General features: G+C 42.4%; 1 protein-coding gene across 3 annotated transcripts in view; it reads right to left on the bottom strand.

Moving 5' to 3' along the window:
- FLNB (filamin B) overlaps positions 1 to 17,163 on the bottom strand; it is a 97,359-nt gene that overhangs the window by 24,022 nt on the left and 56,174 nt on the right. For 2 of the 3 annotated variants that reach the window (XM_063121341.1, XM_063121342.1), the window contains exons 17-27: positions 16,815 to 16,905; positions 16,395 to 16,564; positions 12,482 to 12,599; positions 9,963 to 10,225; positions 8,563 to 9,160; positions 7,834 to 8,007; positions 7,372 to 7,534; positions 6,606 to 6,766; positions 5,347 to 5,514; positions 2,527 to 2,650; positions 1,372 to 1,528 (exon numbers count right to left, since the gene is read on the bottom strand). In XM_063121341.1, the coding sequence (XP_062977411.1) occupies positions 1,372 to 1,528; positions 2,527 to 2,650; positions 5,347 to 5,514; positions 6,606 to 6,766; positions 7,372 to 7,534; positions 7,834 to 8,007; positions 8,563 to 9,160; positions 9,963 to 10,225; positions 12,482 to 12,599; positions 16,395 to 16,564; positions 16,815 to 16,905 (2,187 nt within the window). Of the gene's footprint in view, positions 1 to 1,371; positions 1,529 to 2,526; positions 2,651 to 3,483; positions 3,577 to 5,346; positions 5,515 to 6,605; positions 6,767 to 7,371; positions 7,535 to 7,833; positions 8,008 to 8,562; positions 9,161 to 9,962; positions 10,226 to 12,481; positions 12,600 to 16,394; positions 16,565 to 16,814; positions 16,906 to 17,163 lie in introns of all 3 variants that reach the window. The other variant, XM_063121340.1, reaches the window with a different exon arrangement.

Genomic DNA, 17,163 nt, shown 5'->3' with positions numbered 1-17,163 from the left:
TTGCGCAAATCCCCTTCCAAAGAAAAATACTGGTCTGCAAGTCAGCGGACTCCGCGCAACTTGAAAAATCCATTCTGTTGCAGAATTCACAGGTTGGATTCATTGTTCTGAACTCATCCAATTCTGTTACAGAGTATGAGATATGTGAAGGCAGCAACAGTTCAGAGAAACTTGTGTTCTTAGTTTGACACAGTTTCTGTTAACATGCTTCTTTTATTTTGAAGGATGGTTCTTGTATTTAAGTAACAAAAGGGCAGTTATATCATAGAAATATCAGTAGCTGCTGCCTATGGAGTTCCACCATGATAAGAAATTCCTTGGGATAAAACTTTTGGCAGTAAACATGACACATCAAGGGCTTTGTATGCCCACAGAATGTGTGTAAGAGGCTCATGCATCTGGGTAATGCCCTTAACTTACACCTTTCAGGTTACACTATAAGCACCAATGGGAAACAGTCATTTATATTAACTTACTGCTCTTTTGAATGATTGAAGCCCTCTTAAGTATAAGCTTAGGCCTCTGTTTAGGAATGTCCTAATGAGAAACCATTAGACCATATCTTACAATCACTGGACAACTTTTACATGTGGTATCTCTGCAATTTTTAATCAAAACTAGCTACAGCGTACTTTTTGGGAAAGTAGGGTGGTTTTATCAAGGTTACCCTGCAAATTCTAAGCTTGCATTAAATTTTCCATTAAGGGATTTTTCATCTATTGTTCATTAAATAAGGGGTATACTGTACATTATTCTGACAAGTATGTATTTAGATTCAAGGCAAACAGCGTTGACTCACTGCAAGGGTTAACTAGTATCTTTCTAAACCGATGCCTGTGTTTGAAAAAGCTTCTAACAAAGCTGCCCAGAAACAGAGCCCAGAACAGCTATGATTAGCTCCAAAGCATGTATTGCCCTTCTACAAAACCTTGTCTTTGCTCATTCATGGTGAAAACTGCAGACTGGCCTAGTTTAGAGAATTTGAAAAGGCCAGGAATAGTTCACATTAAAAAGCACTTTATCATGTACTATGTCCAGAGAATCCTCTAATAGGATCCAGAAGTTTTGCCTGAACAATTCAGAACTAGAACACAGGGGCCATGCTAAATGTTGGCAACGAAAGAGTAATATTTTTAAGGGAAGCTTAATGGCATTTTTCTATGGAAGGCTGTTCTGTGCCAACTATTTAACAGTTACATTTGACTCTTATTGATGTTCTGCTATGATGTTATCAGAAGGCAATGTCCTACAGCCCCTACCTGACATACTTAAATACCCCAGATATTTCAAGTTCAGCATGTGGAGACTGAGCTAATCTGTTGAAAAAGTGTGTGCATGTGGATAAACTACCAAGAGATGATATTATCTTACCGTTACGTGCACTGAGAGAATCTCTTGGCCTGCATCTTTAGTATCAACAAGAAATTCAGCAGGCATGCTGGCTGGAATCCCATGGGAGCTCAGGCCAGGCCCACTAGCCGTCACTTTACTGGCATCGTATGTTGGAAGCACCTTTACTTTGAACGGGCTATTTGAAAGAGGGGAGTGACAGTTTTCAGCATTGAAAATCATTTCATGTTTGCACAGTACGTATCATACTTGCAACTGGCATGAGAATGAAAGCACTTCTAAAGGTTAAGCAGAGACACGTGCTTATTATGGTCCTAGGTCAAACACTGGCTTTTCATCAATTAGCCACTCCATCTTAGATTGAAGAGGGGGGTACTAAATACTCATAATATTACATGAACAAGCTAACTGCGTTTGGAGGGAAGGGTGGAATAAGCAAGAGTTGGCCTTCCATTTCTGCATAGCTGAAGGAAACACTTAAGCAAGTTACAGGAGTGGTGGGCAGAAGGTAGATCGGAGTGATTTGCATTTGATCGGCAAATCCCAGTGGTTTAACAGCGGCCACCAAGAGACTTCCCACCTAAATTAGGCTGCTGAAATGAATGGCTTTGGAAACAAATTTCTAGGCTCAGAATGTGCTCAGAGGCATCCTGTTCTTAAACTTTTAATTGTATGAATTTTGTCACTGGTGTCCAGTTGCCCGATCTTGGGGTTCCAGTAAAACACAAAGGAGATCCGACAAGCCAGATTGTAAGCCTATGCGGCAGGGTCTTGCTATTTACTGTGTAATCTGTACAGCACCATGTACATTGATGGTGCTATATAAAATAAGAAGAAGAAGAAGAAGAAGAAGAAGAAGAAGAAGAAGAAGAAGAAGAAGAAGAAGAAGAAGAAGAAGAAGAAGAAGAAGAAGAAGAAAAAGTCTGCCCACTCCTGAGTTATAGAGTGTGTGCCACATTCTACAGTTCAAGGAAATACACACAACTTCTCTCCTACAACCACCAGGAGGAACGAAGCCCTTGTAGCAGAAGCCATTACTTCAAAGTTCCTTGCTAGAATTAGGTGCCAAAGCGAAGACTATGTACCAAAGACGTCACCCACCCCAAACATGGAGGCCACCCAAAAGCACCATTTAAGCACCATCCAACTGCTTTGTTTTCTTCTCCTCACCCTTACCTTCTAGGAATCTCTTCATCTGCATATTTCACCCCAATTGTGTAGGGACCCTCTTGCGTAGGTGTGTATGCTACTGTATGAGTGCCATCACCATTGTCAACTACGTTAACAGGTTCTGCCAAGCCTAAGTAGGGAAACAGACTGCATTAATTCAGCTTCCTTCGAGCTTTCAGTTTTGTATGAGCAATTGTGTCACTTCAAGCATAAACACGCAACACTGATTGAAAGCTTTTTATGAAATCTGCACAGACATCTGCTTTGTGGCCCGCTCAGATAAGCCAATTTATTCCCATCATTCCCAGTCTGTGACCTCACCAATTAGAAAGAAGTGAAATCACTAGCAATTCCTCAGCTGGCTCAACTCCAACAGCTGTAAGCTAAGAGCCCCCTATCAAAGAGGGGTTAGAACAATTTATTGTTCCAAAATTAGACAGCTGCTTAGGTCAGTTATCGAGCATACTTAAAATATAAGCTCCCAGAAACAGAAAGGCTTTTTTGTTTGGTTTTACACTACTACTGATTAGGCTCAGCATCCAATTTAGTACTGTGGCTTGTTAGTGTGGAACAGTTAGCGGTTTTACTCAGTGTGCCACTGAGGAGTTAAGAGAGCTCAATAAATCTGGCACTACCAAGTAAGAGTTATATGATCTGCCAGTTCCAGATACGATGAACCCGTAAGGCCCATCCTGGAAATCAGAATGCGTGGATTTGTACATGGCAGCCATTGCACAGGATTAGTTGCAAGCATGAAGTTGTGATTAAACATGCCTGAAGTCACAATTTAGATCATATAAATCAAAAAGGGGATGTTTTAGTAAAAAGATATTTCAATGAGAGGTTAGTACTGCAGCAGCTGACAGAGAAATTTAATTAAGCAAGTTTACAGCAGCAATATTCAGCTACAGAGTTTAGAAGATTTATTGGAGGCACAGGTAATAAGTTAGTGAAAGTTCAAACCTGTCTCATTAGATTCACCCTGTGGGTCACCTTTAAAGAACTCTGAAATTGCTTTCAGTGGACTGCGCCATGACTGGGAATCCGGCTCATCAGCTAGAATTAAAAAACTATTAACTTAATCCAGAAGTCAGAGCTCTCTCAAGTTGCCTTTGTTTGATTTAAAACTGATTACAAAAAGGCCAATTGCCTCTACAAGCAACAGCCATGCAACTGTGGCCATGGCTAGACAGGGCGATGTCCCAGGGATCACCCCGGGATCATCCCTGTACATCCACGTGATGTACAGGGTATCCCGGGGGCAGGGAGAGATGATCCCTCCCTTGCCCCAGGATATCACCCTACCCTTCAATTGTTGTTTTTCCTGCGGTCCCAGGCTGACCCCAGGACAGGGGGACATGTGGCCGGGCATCCCGTTTTTGTCCTGGCTCCTTGCGAGTAACCACGAGGACCCGGGACCCGGAGCTCCTCAGGAGCTCTCTGCCCATCGGGGGTGGGGAACGGGGTTTGTTTTTTTAAAAAAGCACTCACATTTTGTGCAGGAGTGCTCTTCTCCGATTTAGAAAAAAAATCAAAATGTTGGACGAGACTTCCTCTTCCTCCTGGGACGTCACGCGCCACATGTAGGGGGGGGATCCAGCGATCATCGTGAGATACTCCCCCCTCCCTCTACACCGGTATGGTGTAATGCCCTGTGTCTCATTTAGTGCAAGTTCATGGTAACTCCAACCCCTGTTGCCTCCCTCGACCTTTGGGGAGTGATTTCAAAAGTCTCCGTGAAGAAATACTTATAGATGTAAACTTGAATTAGATCTGCCAACACCAGACATGAAATGCATTCATTCCAAGAAGTACTCCTCAAATGTAATATTTGAAGTTGGGTTTCAAATACTCTTGAGTATTTGCCAGATATTCAAATATTTGGTAGTGATGTTTAATATTAAATGTATTTGATTTCTCTATTTGCAGTATTAGTTTAGTTGGCATGCAATAGTGTTTAGTATTTGATAGTACTGAAAGCCCTTTGGTCTTCTCGTCATCTTCCCCCCACATCATCATAGACTTTTTCCTCTCCCAACTTTACTTTCCTAGTCCTCACTCACTCATGGTCTCAGGTCTTCACCTCTATCCCCTCCCTTCCTTCAGTTCTTCTACTTAAGGGATGCTGAAACTCTTTCAGCCCGAGGGCCAAACTCCATTTTGGAGAAACTCTCAGGGGACACATTCCAATGGCGGCCGGGGGGAGGGGGTTGAAGACAAAAGGGGAGGAGCCAAAATGCCAGCATATTTTAGCTTAACACTCTTACTGGCAGTAACTAAGCATTAAGAGAAGCATTTCAACCATTTACAATGCGAGGGAAAAACAGCACTAAAGCTGAAATCCATCAAACGAGAGGTGGCTGGGGGAAGTGGGCAGAGGCAGGGGGAAAGGGATTGGTCTTCTGGGACACAGCAGAGGTCCAGATTAGGACCTCTAGAGAGCTGGATTTGGCCCTCAGCCTGAGCTGCTGCACTTCAGTCAAAGGTAGACAAGCACTTTGTTCTGATCCACTCCCATGTGACGTAAGGGCTCCTCAATGAATTGCTGCCAAAGAGATTAACCACCTCAGCTCTTGATTACCGTCGCCCCCAACTTTCTATAGCATGACAAAGTAATAGCTCTTTCAATGTTGCCCAGAGGAAATTGGTACTTCTCAGACTGTACACAATGCTGCTACCTTTTCTTATCACTTGGCATGCACTGAACTAAATTTATTGTAACCGATGGAACTGATCTGGTGTTCTCGTTCATGTCTGTACACAACACCTATCAACCCTCATGTAGAAGAAATTTCAATGTCAAGGTGTAGGAGTGAAATACATTACCTCTGGGTCCCGTCACCATAACTTCAAGTGGTGCCACTCCAGCCTTACTAGCATCCACAGTAAAGACCTGGGGAATTTTAGCACGAACTGCTGTTCCTAGGCCTGGTCCGACAACTTTCACCTTGTAGGGGTCAACAACATCTTTTACAGGAACCTTAAATGGACTTCCTGTCAATAAAGCAAAAGCAAGTCTTAGCCAACAGTATACCTACTGAAGCACTACAAATGAAGAGAGGAGTGTGACTACTCATGAAGACCAGACAGCAGCCACCCCCTCAGCAAGACAGCTCCTCATATGACTCTTTTGATCCCAACAGTAATCCAATTTATGTTGCCTGCCTTAATTTTGTATTATTATTTTTTGCTTCAGTATCTATCAATAGATTTTATCTGTATTGTGTTTGTGGCAGTGAAGCTTGACAAAAATTGGTTGAATGTTCCCTGAGCAGACGGAATGTTCAGAATGTTCAGGAACAAAAACTGTCAGAATGTCTGCAGAATGGTTTCTGTGAGGGAAAGGGAATTTGTCAGTGAGGGTGAAATGAAAATTTCACACAGGTCCTAAGGACAGGAGTAAAGTGGGACAGGCTGATGACTGAAAGAAATCCCAGGAGGTACGGAATCTAAAGTGCTGTGAGTCACTGTGAGTCTAGGCGGCTGAACCACTGCAGAGAAACAGGAAATTGAAGAAGGATAAATAAAGAATATTTGAGGGAACGGGCAGAAACAGGAAACTGATGCTAAGAGGAAGGGGCTGAAGAAACCTCAAAATCAGGGAGGGGAAAAACAGGAAAGCAACAGAAGCTGGCCAAGAGGTAAGATGGCTCAGGTGAGTTGAATTAGAAAGTAGGCTACATTATCTTTTATGATGTGTTTTTGGTTGCTGTAACTTGATCCTGTACAGCTATTAGGAATCCTTCTGTTTCTGGAAATAGCTCGCCCTTCCTGAGCAATTTATATACCACACCATAGCTGAAGCTCTCTTGGCGACTATTGGGAATTGCATTGCAAAGACCTTCTGCTTTAATTTTCCCAGGTGCAAGGCACATTTAGATACAACCTCCATTATCAGAATTCAATAAAAAAAAACTTCAAGAGGTAGTAATGGTGGTCAATGAATAAAATATCCAAAATCCAGAGAATCAAAATCCAGAGTTACGAAGACCAAGCAAAGTTCCACAAAAATTATGTGTTTAGTATGTTCTCAAACTAGGTAGTCAATTCAAAGTATTTTACTCTCACAACGCAAGCAGCCTTACCAGGGATGTGTTCACCTCCATAAGTTATGTTGACATCATAGTCGCCTGGAATGTAAGGGATATATTCTGCACTACAGCTTCCATCCTTGTTATCTTTGCAGCTTATCTTGGATTCTGAAGGCCCTTCAACAGTTATTCCAAGGCCACCAATTCCAGCCCCTCTGTGAACATAAAAATACATAGTTAGCATGCTTATGTTCGTGACGTTTTACCTTTGAGTTTACTTTGCTAAGCCACTACTGCATTGTAGAACTGCTTACTAGTTGTGCTCTGCTACATTCTCTCAAAGTGCAGCACTCTATGAGGCACTTGGGAAGAAAGCCTGACATACAGATAGGTCTTAGCGATGGCTGACTAAAGTTTTCTTTAGCACTGATTTAGCCTGGGGGACGCTGACATTAGAGGTGAGGACATTAGTTGGCAGGCATGTGAACCACATGCAAAGAAGGTCCGGGGAACGTCATCAGGAGTGAAGCAGCGAGTTCAAGGTGTGTGGGCGGATTTGTCAGGAATCATAACAGGAATCATAAATCATGCCAACTATTAAGCTTGTGGCATTGCCAGGAGTAGCTCTGACTTGCTTTGTGCTACTTGTAATCTAGCCTGTGGCATGTCCTTGTTAGGCAGTTACTTTGGAAGAAGGGAGTGGCAAGCAGACCCACAATTCCACTTCATGCATCTACAATCAAATCTTGCAGTTTAAAAATACACACACACAGTTTAGCTTCCCACACAAGTATTTTGGAATACAGTCTACAATGCTTACCGAGTAACAACAGTAAATGGGTTGGGTTTATTTGTGAAGGCTTCCTGTAGCCCTGTTCCCTCGGCCAACACACGTGAAGGATGACACCCTTCTGTGACATCAACTTTGAAAGGGCTGTTTAGAACAGGGACATCATCATAGGTCACTTCAACACTATGAGGGCCTGTAAGCAGAAAATGAATATTCGTTTGGAAGCTCTCTGAAGCTTTACATTACAAGAGTGACATGGCACAAGCAGTGTTCTCCCTAACTCAAAATATTGACGTCCCGGTAATCTTGGTAATTAAAAGAAATCTTCAGCTATTTTACAAATGGAGTAGAGGCCTCTGGCTGCATATCTTCAGTATACAAGGGTGTTTTATCTATTCTAGAATAAGCAAGCCTCCTACAGAATGGTATTGATCTGTAGAATCTATTCCTTTGCCCCTTCTTCTAAAGGAAATTGTAACTAGCACCATTTACCTCTTTCATATGGAGTGAACTCTACTGCATATGTCCCATCAGCATTGTCTTTGATGAGGCAATCTGTGGAAGCTCCGGAGGGATTTGCAATTTGTGCCTTGATGTGGTCTCCACCAGTTTTGGTCAAGGGCCTAGCATCTACAGTGAAATCTGTTGTCGCTTCACGGAAGACATCTGCAAAGTAAAGTTGGCAAATAGTTTCATTTGGACAGAACTATTCATTGGACACACATACATATAGATGTTTTCTTCCATGGAAGTGGGTTCAACCTTTCTACACCTAAGGATTATCCCAGGAAAATGGAGGGATCGTCTCTGCCTGCTCCCGGGATCCCCTGTGTATCATTTGCATGCACAGGGATGATCCTGGGATGATCCCTGGAAAAAAGGCAGGTGTAGAAACAGCCTAAGACACAGCAACAATGCTAAAGAGAGCCAACGTGTACAATAAAAGCATCACTCCCATAATTTCCGCCACCCACACAGCTTCCCACAGAGGTGCTCATCCACCCACTGTCATCAAGGTGCTTTCCTAGCCCCATGAGTCACTAACAGCCCCATACAAGTAAGGAAGTAGGCCAAGCAATTTAGCATTGTGAGAAGTACAAGCACTGTCAACGGCCAGAGGCACATCAAAGCATATATTCTTTTGTATTTTCAATAATGTGGTATGCAAAATGTGGTCTGCAACACATCCATGAACCTAGAGGAAAAGGAAAACAGACGTACCTTTCCCTTCAATTCCTGGCCCAAACACTTGGATTTTGCTTGTGTCCACAGCTGGATCAACTTTGACCCGTGCAGGGAAGTTTGGCACTGGTTCTCCACCGTATTTCATCTTGAGTGTGTACATCCCAGCAGAAAAGGGCACATATGTAACCGCATAGGTCCCATCTTTATTATCCTGAATCTCAACATCTGCTTTAGAACCAGAATCAGACACTGCTTCCATATCCAGTTTCCCAGGTCCAGCTTCTGAGCAATCCACATTGAGCAATCCAGCTTCACCCACTTTACCTCGTTCAAGTCCAGGGCCTGTAGCAATTACTTTTGAAGCATCAAATGGCATTTCAATGTCTGCTTTGAACGGAGAGCCAGGAATATGGACCTCTTCAAACAGGATGTTCACAAGGTATTCACCTGGTTTTGTAGGCAGGTAAGAGACTGAGCATGTTCCATCCCCATTATCAGAGCATTCTATTTTGGCTTCACATGGTCCTTCAACAGTCAACCCAAGACCCCCGGTTCCAGCTCCTTTGGTGTCTATTGTGAATTCTGCAGGTTTTCCAACGAGGCCTCCTTGAAGGCCTGGGCCATGGGCCTTCACCTTAAAAGGTTAGCAAAAAGCACTGAATTGAATATTTATCCAATACATCATTTCAGTCAGTTTTAGAATTCTAAGCTTAGCCCTGCAGTCTCAAATGTGATATAAGAATACAAATGTATCCCTATACTATTTGAAGACACAATACTAAACGCCAGCAAGATTTCAAGCTCAATACACTATTTTCTATTTTTAAAAATAGCGACGTTATTGTCGAATAGTTGGCCAAATCAGCATTCTGTCATGCTTTATCATCAACTTGATTCTCATTAGTCTAATTGATTTTGAAAGCAAGGGGGCTAAACTAATCAGCATATAGGAAACAAAGCTAAAATGGTCAAGTGTAATCTATTGTTTATTTATTTATTTATTTATTTTTAATTCCCATCGTTCCTTCAACAAGAACTGAGAAGAAAGAGGCCTTTTAATAAACACAAGCAACGATTAGATCATGACAAAACAGGCCCAGATGAGGTTGATGTGTAAACTCAGCTGACCCAGAATTCTTAAGTTATCAGGACTGCAATAAGAAGAGTCACCTCACAGACAGACCAAGAAATATTCAACAAGGAATTAACTTACAATTTATAAAAACTTAAGCCACTTTATGCTCTTGATCACAGAATTCTCCATTAGCACTATTCTGGAACTGCCAAGAAGAAGTTATATCTTTCTGCATATCATATCTAAAGGCAATACCTAGAAACAGCATAATGCACATGACAAATAGGGCACAACTTCCTAAGCAACGAAAGCACCAGGGTTCTCACCGATGCATATAAAAAGGGACTAGCAAGATCCTTACCTTGGAGGGATCTGGTGGCAGAGCGGCTTCCACAGTGTAAGGGCTTCCTGGGACTGGATTCCCATCATAATTTACATCGACCATATGAAGTCCTTCTTCCTTTGGGATATACTTTGCAGTGCTACATTCTTTGCCTACTACTGGTTCTACTAAGCATGGCAAAGCTTTCCTGGTAGGGCTGAAGATGCACACATCGAGTTTACCCTGTCCACCAGCTCCTTTTGTGTCAATTAGAAATTCTTGATCCTTCCCTACTTCCACTCCTTTAGAAAATAAGAAGAATATGTTGAAATGGGTCTAATTCCACTGACTGTAGGTCATATTCAGAATTCATACAGCGATCAATACAGTGTGGGGAATAGGGAGACAGAGGGAGATCAATGTATCAGATAGGCTTGCATCCCACATGACTAAATATTTCATTTTGCAAGCCAGAACCAGAGGAATACTCAAACTAGGTAACATGGAGATTTGTGCCACAGCTCACCTGCACACCTTCATTTGAAAAACATTACAGACTTTGAAATGTGCCATTAAAGTATGATTTGGAGAGAATAAGTGAAGTTACTGCAGGGTAGGCAACTTGTGGCCCTCCAGGGATTTTGGCCTACAACTCCCAACAGCCCTAGCCAATGGTGAGGAATGATAGGAACTATAGGCCAAAGTAACCAGAGGGCCACAAGTTAACCATCCTTCATTCAGTGGCAACACAGTTCTCAAGTAATCAGGAAATTGGGGGCAAGAGCTATTTCAAAGATACTTTATGAAGGCTGACCATATGAAAAAGAGGACAGGGCTCCTGTATCTTTACCAGTTGTATTGAAAAGGGAATTTCAGCAGGTGTCATTTGTATATGGGGAACCTGGCGAAATTCCCTCTTCATCACCACAGTTAAAGCTGCAGAAGCTATACTAGGGTGACCAGTTTTAAAAGAGGGCAGGGCACCTGCAGCTTTAACGGTTGTAATGAAAAGGAAATTTCACCAGGTTCTCCATATATTTATTTTTATTTATTTATTTATTTATTTATTTATTACGTTTTTATACCGCCCAATAGCCGAAGCTCTCTGGGCGGTTCACAAATGACACCTGCAGAAATTCCCTTTTCAATACAACTGTTAAAGATACAGGAGCCCTGTCCTCCTTTTCATAGGGTCAGCCTACTTTGTGTATAGGCCATTTTTGCATTGCCCCACCAAAAATATTACTGCGGTTTGATGTTCACACAGGTCTAGAATGGAGAAGCTAGCTTAGTAGCCAGTAGGCTACTCTTTGGATAACTTAGGTTCCAGTTAGCCATCGGCCCAGACTTAGGAGCACTAACGGTCTTTAACCTAAGCCCTAAAATCCTGCCTAAGTCCTAGTGAATCACCTTGTGGTTTGTTTGAAGATCATGGCTTGGATCCAAACCACAAGTAGAACTCTGCCCATAGAATTGTCTTTCCCATCCCTCCTCCCCATTTATTTACTTTAAATGCTTGCATGCTGCCTTTCAGGGCTAGGCTAAACAGGGTGGCTCACAATGTATCATACACAAGAACAAAGTCCTTATAGTTACAATTTATACAACTGAACTCCCCCTGAAAAGTCACACAGGCCAAGTTCACACAATTATGGCAGCTGAAACAAACCACTGTGGCTTGTTGCAGCAGCTGTATGTGCTGGGTGCATGCCGGCAGGATTTGCCTAATGACCCACACTGCCACAGCTTGCCATGTCATCCAAACCCTGATGGCACGGCTTGTTTGGAGTGGGCAGCCACCCTCAAGGGCCATGGGTTATTTCAGGGTGGCTGCCCCTTCAAACAAGCCATGTACCCAGTTGGGGATGACATGGCAGTTGCGCATGGTGGGTAACTTGTTTCAGCTGCTGTGATTGTGCAAACCAGGCCAGCATGAGATCCTATGCAGGAGACTGCAGCTGTATGGGAGGTGAGTGAAAATTGTGGAAATACACAGAGGTGGACGAGCATTTCATGCCAGTGGGTCTCTTTGGATCCTAGCCTATCATAATAGTGAGAGCAAATGCAATACATAGGCAACTTTGACCAAGGTTTCAGAAACCTAGATGCCTGTCTGAGTTCCCAATAGCTAATGGGTGGAATTTAGGAAACCTTCCACATTTTACATTATTTTATTCTTACCCCTATGTTTGAGGTATTGAGAGGTTATCAGAAAAGAAATGTTAGGCCAAGGTTGACTCTTAAGTCTACAACCAGTTTTACTACCAGTACAAGCAGAGATTTCACTGAAAGTATTTGCCTGCAATTGGCTGCTCTTTGCAGAGACTTGCCAATCGCAGTTTAAAAGCTAGCACATATATACATTTATTCAATATCCCACTCAAATCTTCCAATTTTAGCATGTCCAGAAATGCTACAGAACACACAAAGTAGTTATTGCTCTAAATCCAGGTGCCTATTGGTATCTTGAGCTCTGCCTTGAAGCAGTTTTTTCTGCAGTTGTGTTCAGTTTCTCGTTTCTTATCTAGCATAAAGCTCATATTAGGCAAGTTACTTACTGTTTTCCAGACCATTAAGTTTAATTTTGCTCAGGTCAAGTGGAGCAGCAACACCTACAGTGAAAGGACTTCTAGGGATAGGATCACCACCATAGTTCACCAGAACATTCATGTTACCCTGGAGAGGTTGGACAGATTTTTTTAAAATTTATATTTCAATATTTGAGACATCCCAACAACCACAGTATTCACAGTTTGGTATTCAACGATCCCCTTTAAATTCTCATGTATGTTTCCAGAAGTCACGCAGGTATAATCTTCAGATTTCCGCTCAAAATTTTGTGGTAGTACATATGAACCCAGGTGCTAGAGAAACTAAATACTCTGTAGAGGAAGCAGACTTGGGCAGATACAGCCTTGATATATAGCTTTTAGAAGATCTGCACTGAAATACTAAAAGCTACTATATTTTGGCTAGTACTCCAGGTTTCTCTGGTGTGTTTTAGGTAAAGGACTTCATCCCTCTTTGCAAGGGTCCATATTTCTCTAGCTTCACTTTTTCCTTATTCTTAGCCTATTGTGTTTCAGACAGCCTGCATCCTAATCAACCTTCCATGAAATCCACTAAGAGCCAGTTATTTTCACTTGCATCATTGACAATGCTACAGTTAGCTGCAGCAACATTTCAGACTTAATTCTAAGGCTTTACTCAGTGCTTATACTGCACTTATTGCTTTACCCTTTACCCAGTAGTACAGAAGATACTGCCATCTACAATGCATGCTGGATAATTATGTGTGGCTGTTTCTGTAGTCACATATATATCACACACACACACACACACACACACACGGGGCAAGAAGAATACTAAGGAATGAATTGCAACGTCTTAGTTTAGAGTCTTTAACAAAAACCTCTTTGTATTAAAAAAAAATGCCTTTTACATGTGAACCTAAGTAGCTTAAACCTGTCAAGACCAAAACAATTCAAAATCCAAATTTTAATAACCATGAAAATATTTCCAACCACAGCAGATTTGTCCCTTCTCCCTCCAGTTCTCCGTCAACTCATGTCATTTTGCCCGCTGCAGTCTGAACTGCACCTATCGTCCCCACTGAAGACAGATGGGCAACTTCACTTTCACTTGCTTCTGTATAGCAGATTAATCAGGTGCCAAGAAATAAGAAGCGTTTTACTGCCTAGAAACCGCCATGCTGCCGTCTACAATGTTCTCGTACGGGTACAAGATTAAGGCATTCAGAATCTTTGGCCTTCCTTTGTTTCATTTCTGTGGATCCCTAATAAATTTGAAGGAGCAGAGACTGGCTACGGAAAGAATACTTTGAAATCCAGATTTTTCAACTAAGCAACTTGAGCAAGGGCCAAAAGCGCATAAACACGTTAACTCCCTGTGACTAAGGTGCGTATCATGTGGCATTTCTGAAACATAATCCCTCGGATAAGCATTTGAGAATGAAAATCACATTTTCACAGGGCTAGAAGCAGTTTAATGTTTGATAACTAGTATCTGTCACTCCTGTATTTACAATTCCGACTGAGCAAAGATCTGCCTGCAATGTTTGCTTACTCCACCCCTTATTCAGTTTAACTTGCTCATTCTCCCCTCCCCCTTCAGAGCCCTTGACAGTTTAGCTTCAAAAATACAGATGTAACATATGGTGCACTTTTCAAACACGGCAGCATTTCTTAACAGTGCCACCACCTACTATACATTTTCAGTCCCTGACAGAATGTTGGCAGAATGCCATCACTCAGCTTCCTTAGTTTGTCTCCATTTCCTTTCTCTAAGATGGGAGCCCAAGGGCCAAATATTCCACACATTACATACAAGCTGGTGGTAACAGTCAGGGTTGTACCACTTTAGCCTGTGACCGGGTCATATTTTCTGATGCTCCCCATGTACACAAACTTCCCAGCATGCAATTGGTTAGGTCTAGTGTAGGATGTAGGTCTAGCGTAGGATTAAGGTCTAGTGTAGCCTTCTCCAAGATGTGTTAGTTTATGACACACAAGGAGCTTTTCACGTGGAGATACATTTAGAAATAAGCCTTGCCTTGAATTGTTACAATCTACAATTCTACCATATTCTGTGTCAATTGTAAAATGGGTTAGCTGCCATTAATGTGTATGTTGGATTTGATCAACTTAGGAAAAAGTTAGTACTTTCTGAACAGGAAGCAAGCCAGGAACACTTAACTGCCTTCCAAAGGACACATTTGACAACAGTCAGCCATGCTTTTGAAGATAATCCCTCAAACACACCCCACATTTGCAAACTTGCAAGTTTACTGGAGTATGGTACACAGCACCACTGTTTCAGAATTCATAAAGTCAATTTCCATTTACGCCGGCCAGTGTCCATTAGCACCATGCCAAAGAGAAAGCTGGCATCAGAGTTTCTGCTACCAAGATCCAACTAAAGCAAAGCCATCTACAGAATCCACAGATATTCCAAATGATGGACATCTCAAAGTTCTTGGGGTACAAGACACTCAATGGACCATACAACATGAAAATGCACAGTGTTTAGGGGGAGAAATCATAACTGGAAACAGAAATTATTATTATTATTATTATTATTATTTATTTATATAGCACCATCAATGTACATGGTGCTGTACAGAGTAAAACAGTAAATAGCAAGACCCTGCCGCATAGGCTTACAATCTAATAAAGACAACAACCTCACAGCCCCATAGGATAGAAGCCAGTGCCAGATCTTCTAAAGATTAGAAGAGTTACACAAGAATGTTTGGAACCTAATCCAGAAAGACCCATTGATCTTTGGCTTGGCTTTTTGCTTGAAGGAGGTGTCTTACGGCCAATCGTAATCTCACTCATCAGAAACAAATAGCAATCAGCAACCATCCTTAAACCCTCCAGGAGAAAAATTGGAAGTTATAAACTAGTGTCAGAGTTTGAAATATAAAATGAGTACAAAGCAGTTTTGAGAGCAGTTTTTATGAAAATCTTTTGATCAACTTGGGCTATTTGCATGTGCAAGTAGTTTGCTCTACATGACATTTGTCATGCCCTGCGTGGGAATGGAGTCAGGGGATGAGGAGTTGGAGGAGGCTGGACCCAGTGCCGAGGAGCCCAGCTCAGGGAGCGTGGAACCAGGGCCAGCAAAGGTTCCTGCCAAGCCAGAGGAGGAGAAGCCAGGCACAAGCGTGCCAGCAGGAAGCTCCGCCAGTCCTGATAGCCCAGAGGAAGAACCAGACTTACCAGCTCCGTCATTTAGTCAGCAGCGGGCGGAAAAGGAAATCTAGGCGCCGCTCCCACAGGCTTTAGCTAAAACGCCGAGCAATCAAGGAGCACCTGGGGGAGCGTGACTCAGCTTAAATACGCAGCAGGAAGCCAAGGGAAGTTTGTCAGAGGTTAACTGATTTCCCTGGCGAAAGCCCTGGTCTTTGGTACCTGTGACTCCCTTGCCTGGATACTCGGACTCCTACCTTGATACCTGCCATGTCTCCCTGCTCTTGCCTTGCTGAACCTTTGGACCGTGTTTGGACTTCGTTGCCTGCTCGTCGTGCTGACCCTAGGATTGACTCTGGACCACGTTGCCTGCCGTAGCCCTTGACCTTGGACTTGCTACTGACCACCCTAATTGCTGTAAGCCTGGATTCTTGCCTTGTATTGTCCCAATCCTTCCCAGTTACGTTCCTGTCCGTGTCTCCTGTTTGCCCATCCGGTAACTGCTTTCCTGTGTGTGCTACTATAAAATACCTTTGCACTTCTGTGAGTTTCACCAGCGTGTTATCTAGCGTCGGCGTTTGGCAGCTTTCCCGGACAACATTTTCAACAAAGGAGGTATCAACAACATATTGCGGAACTCAAAACCATTTTGTTTAAGATAATAGCAAACGTTAATCCTCTCTAATGCTGTGTATTAAATTTGCTGCAAGTCAAGAGGCAGCAAAATCCAATTTCTACCCTTTGGAGGAGAGCCTACCTGCTGTACTGGAGTGTATCTTACAGTGTGGGAATAATCATAGTTGTCAATGATGTCTAAATCTTTGACAGCATCTCCTGCCATTGGTCCATTGAATTGGACATCCAGAGGGGCTTTCCCAGCACCTTTTGTGAAGACAGTGAAGTGTGTTGGTTTCCCGTTCTCCACACCTAAGTAGAAAGAAGAATTACTTCCTTAGAGCTGTTTGGAAGGAAAGCATGCCATGCTTTTGCGGACAGAATGCTGAAGCCAGGCAAATACCAAACTTAAGACTTCATGCCCCAGGTTTACTTTTCTAGTATCAGTTTACTAATCTGTCCTTGATACAGAGCTTTAGTGTGTTATGAGTTCAACACAGACACACAAAGAGCAAATTAGATAACCCCTGAATTTCACATACCATGTTAGCAGAAATCTCACCTGTCTTATTTAGTCCAGGCCCTTCAGATTTTACCTTACTTGCATCATGGGAAGGTTCCACTTTCACTCTGAAAGGGCTGGTAGGGATTTCCTTCAAGATAGGGAAAAAAAGTAATTTAATGCAAGTAGCAGTTTTCCCAGCATGATTACTACAGAGCAAAAGGACATAGCTCTTTATTTATTAAATTTAAATGTATTCATTTATTAAATTTTTATACCGCCCCACAGCCGAAGCTCTCTGGGTGATTTACAAAAACTCTTGAGGCATTGCAGGAACACTTCTCCTTCCCATACATATTGCACCTCTAAACCGCTACCAGATTACCAAGTTAGTTTTCCCTCAATGTAA

This window comes from Elgaria multicarinata, chromosome 3 (genome assembly GCF_023053635.1).
Source record: "Elgaria multicarinata webbii isolate HBS135686 ecotype San Diego chromosome 3, rElgMul1.1.pri, whole genome shotgun sequence".
Taxonomy (NCBI): domain Eukaryota; kingdom Metazoa; phylum Chordata; class Lepidosauria; order Squamata; family Anguidae; genus Elgaria; species Elgaria multicarinata.
The sequence above is the reverse complement of the archived record's forward strand: the minus strand, read 5'-3'. Positions and strand labels throughout refer to the sequence as shown.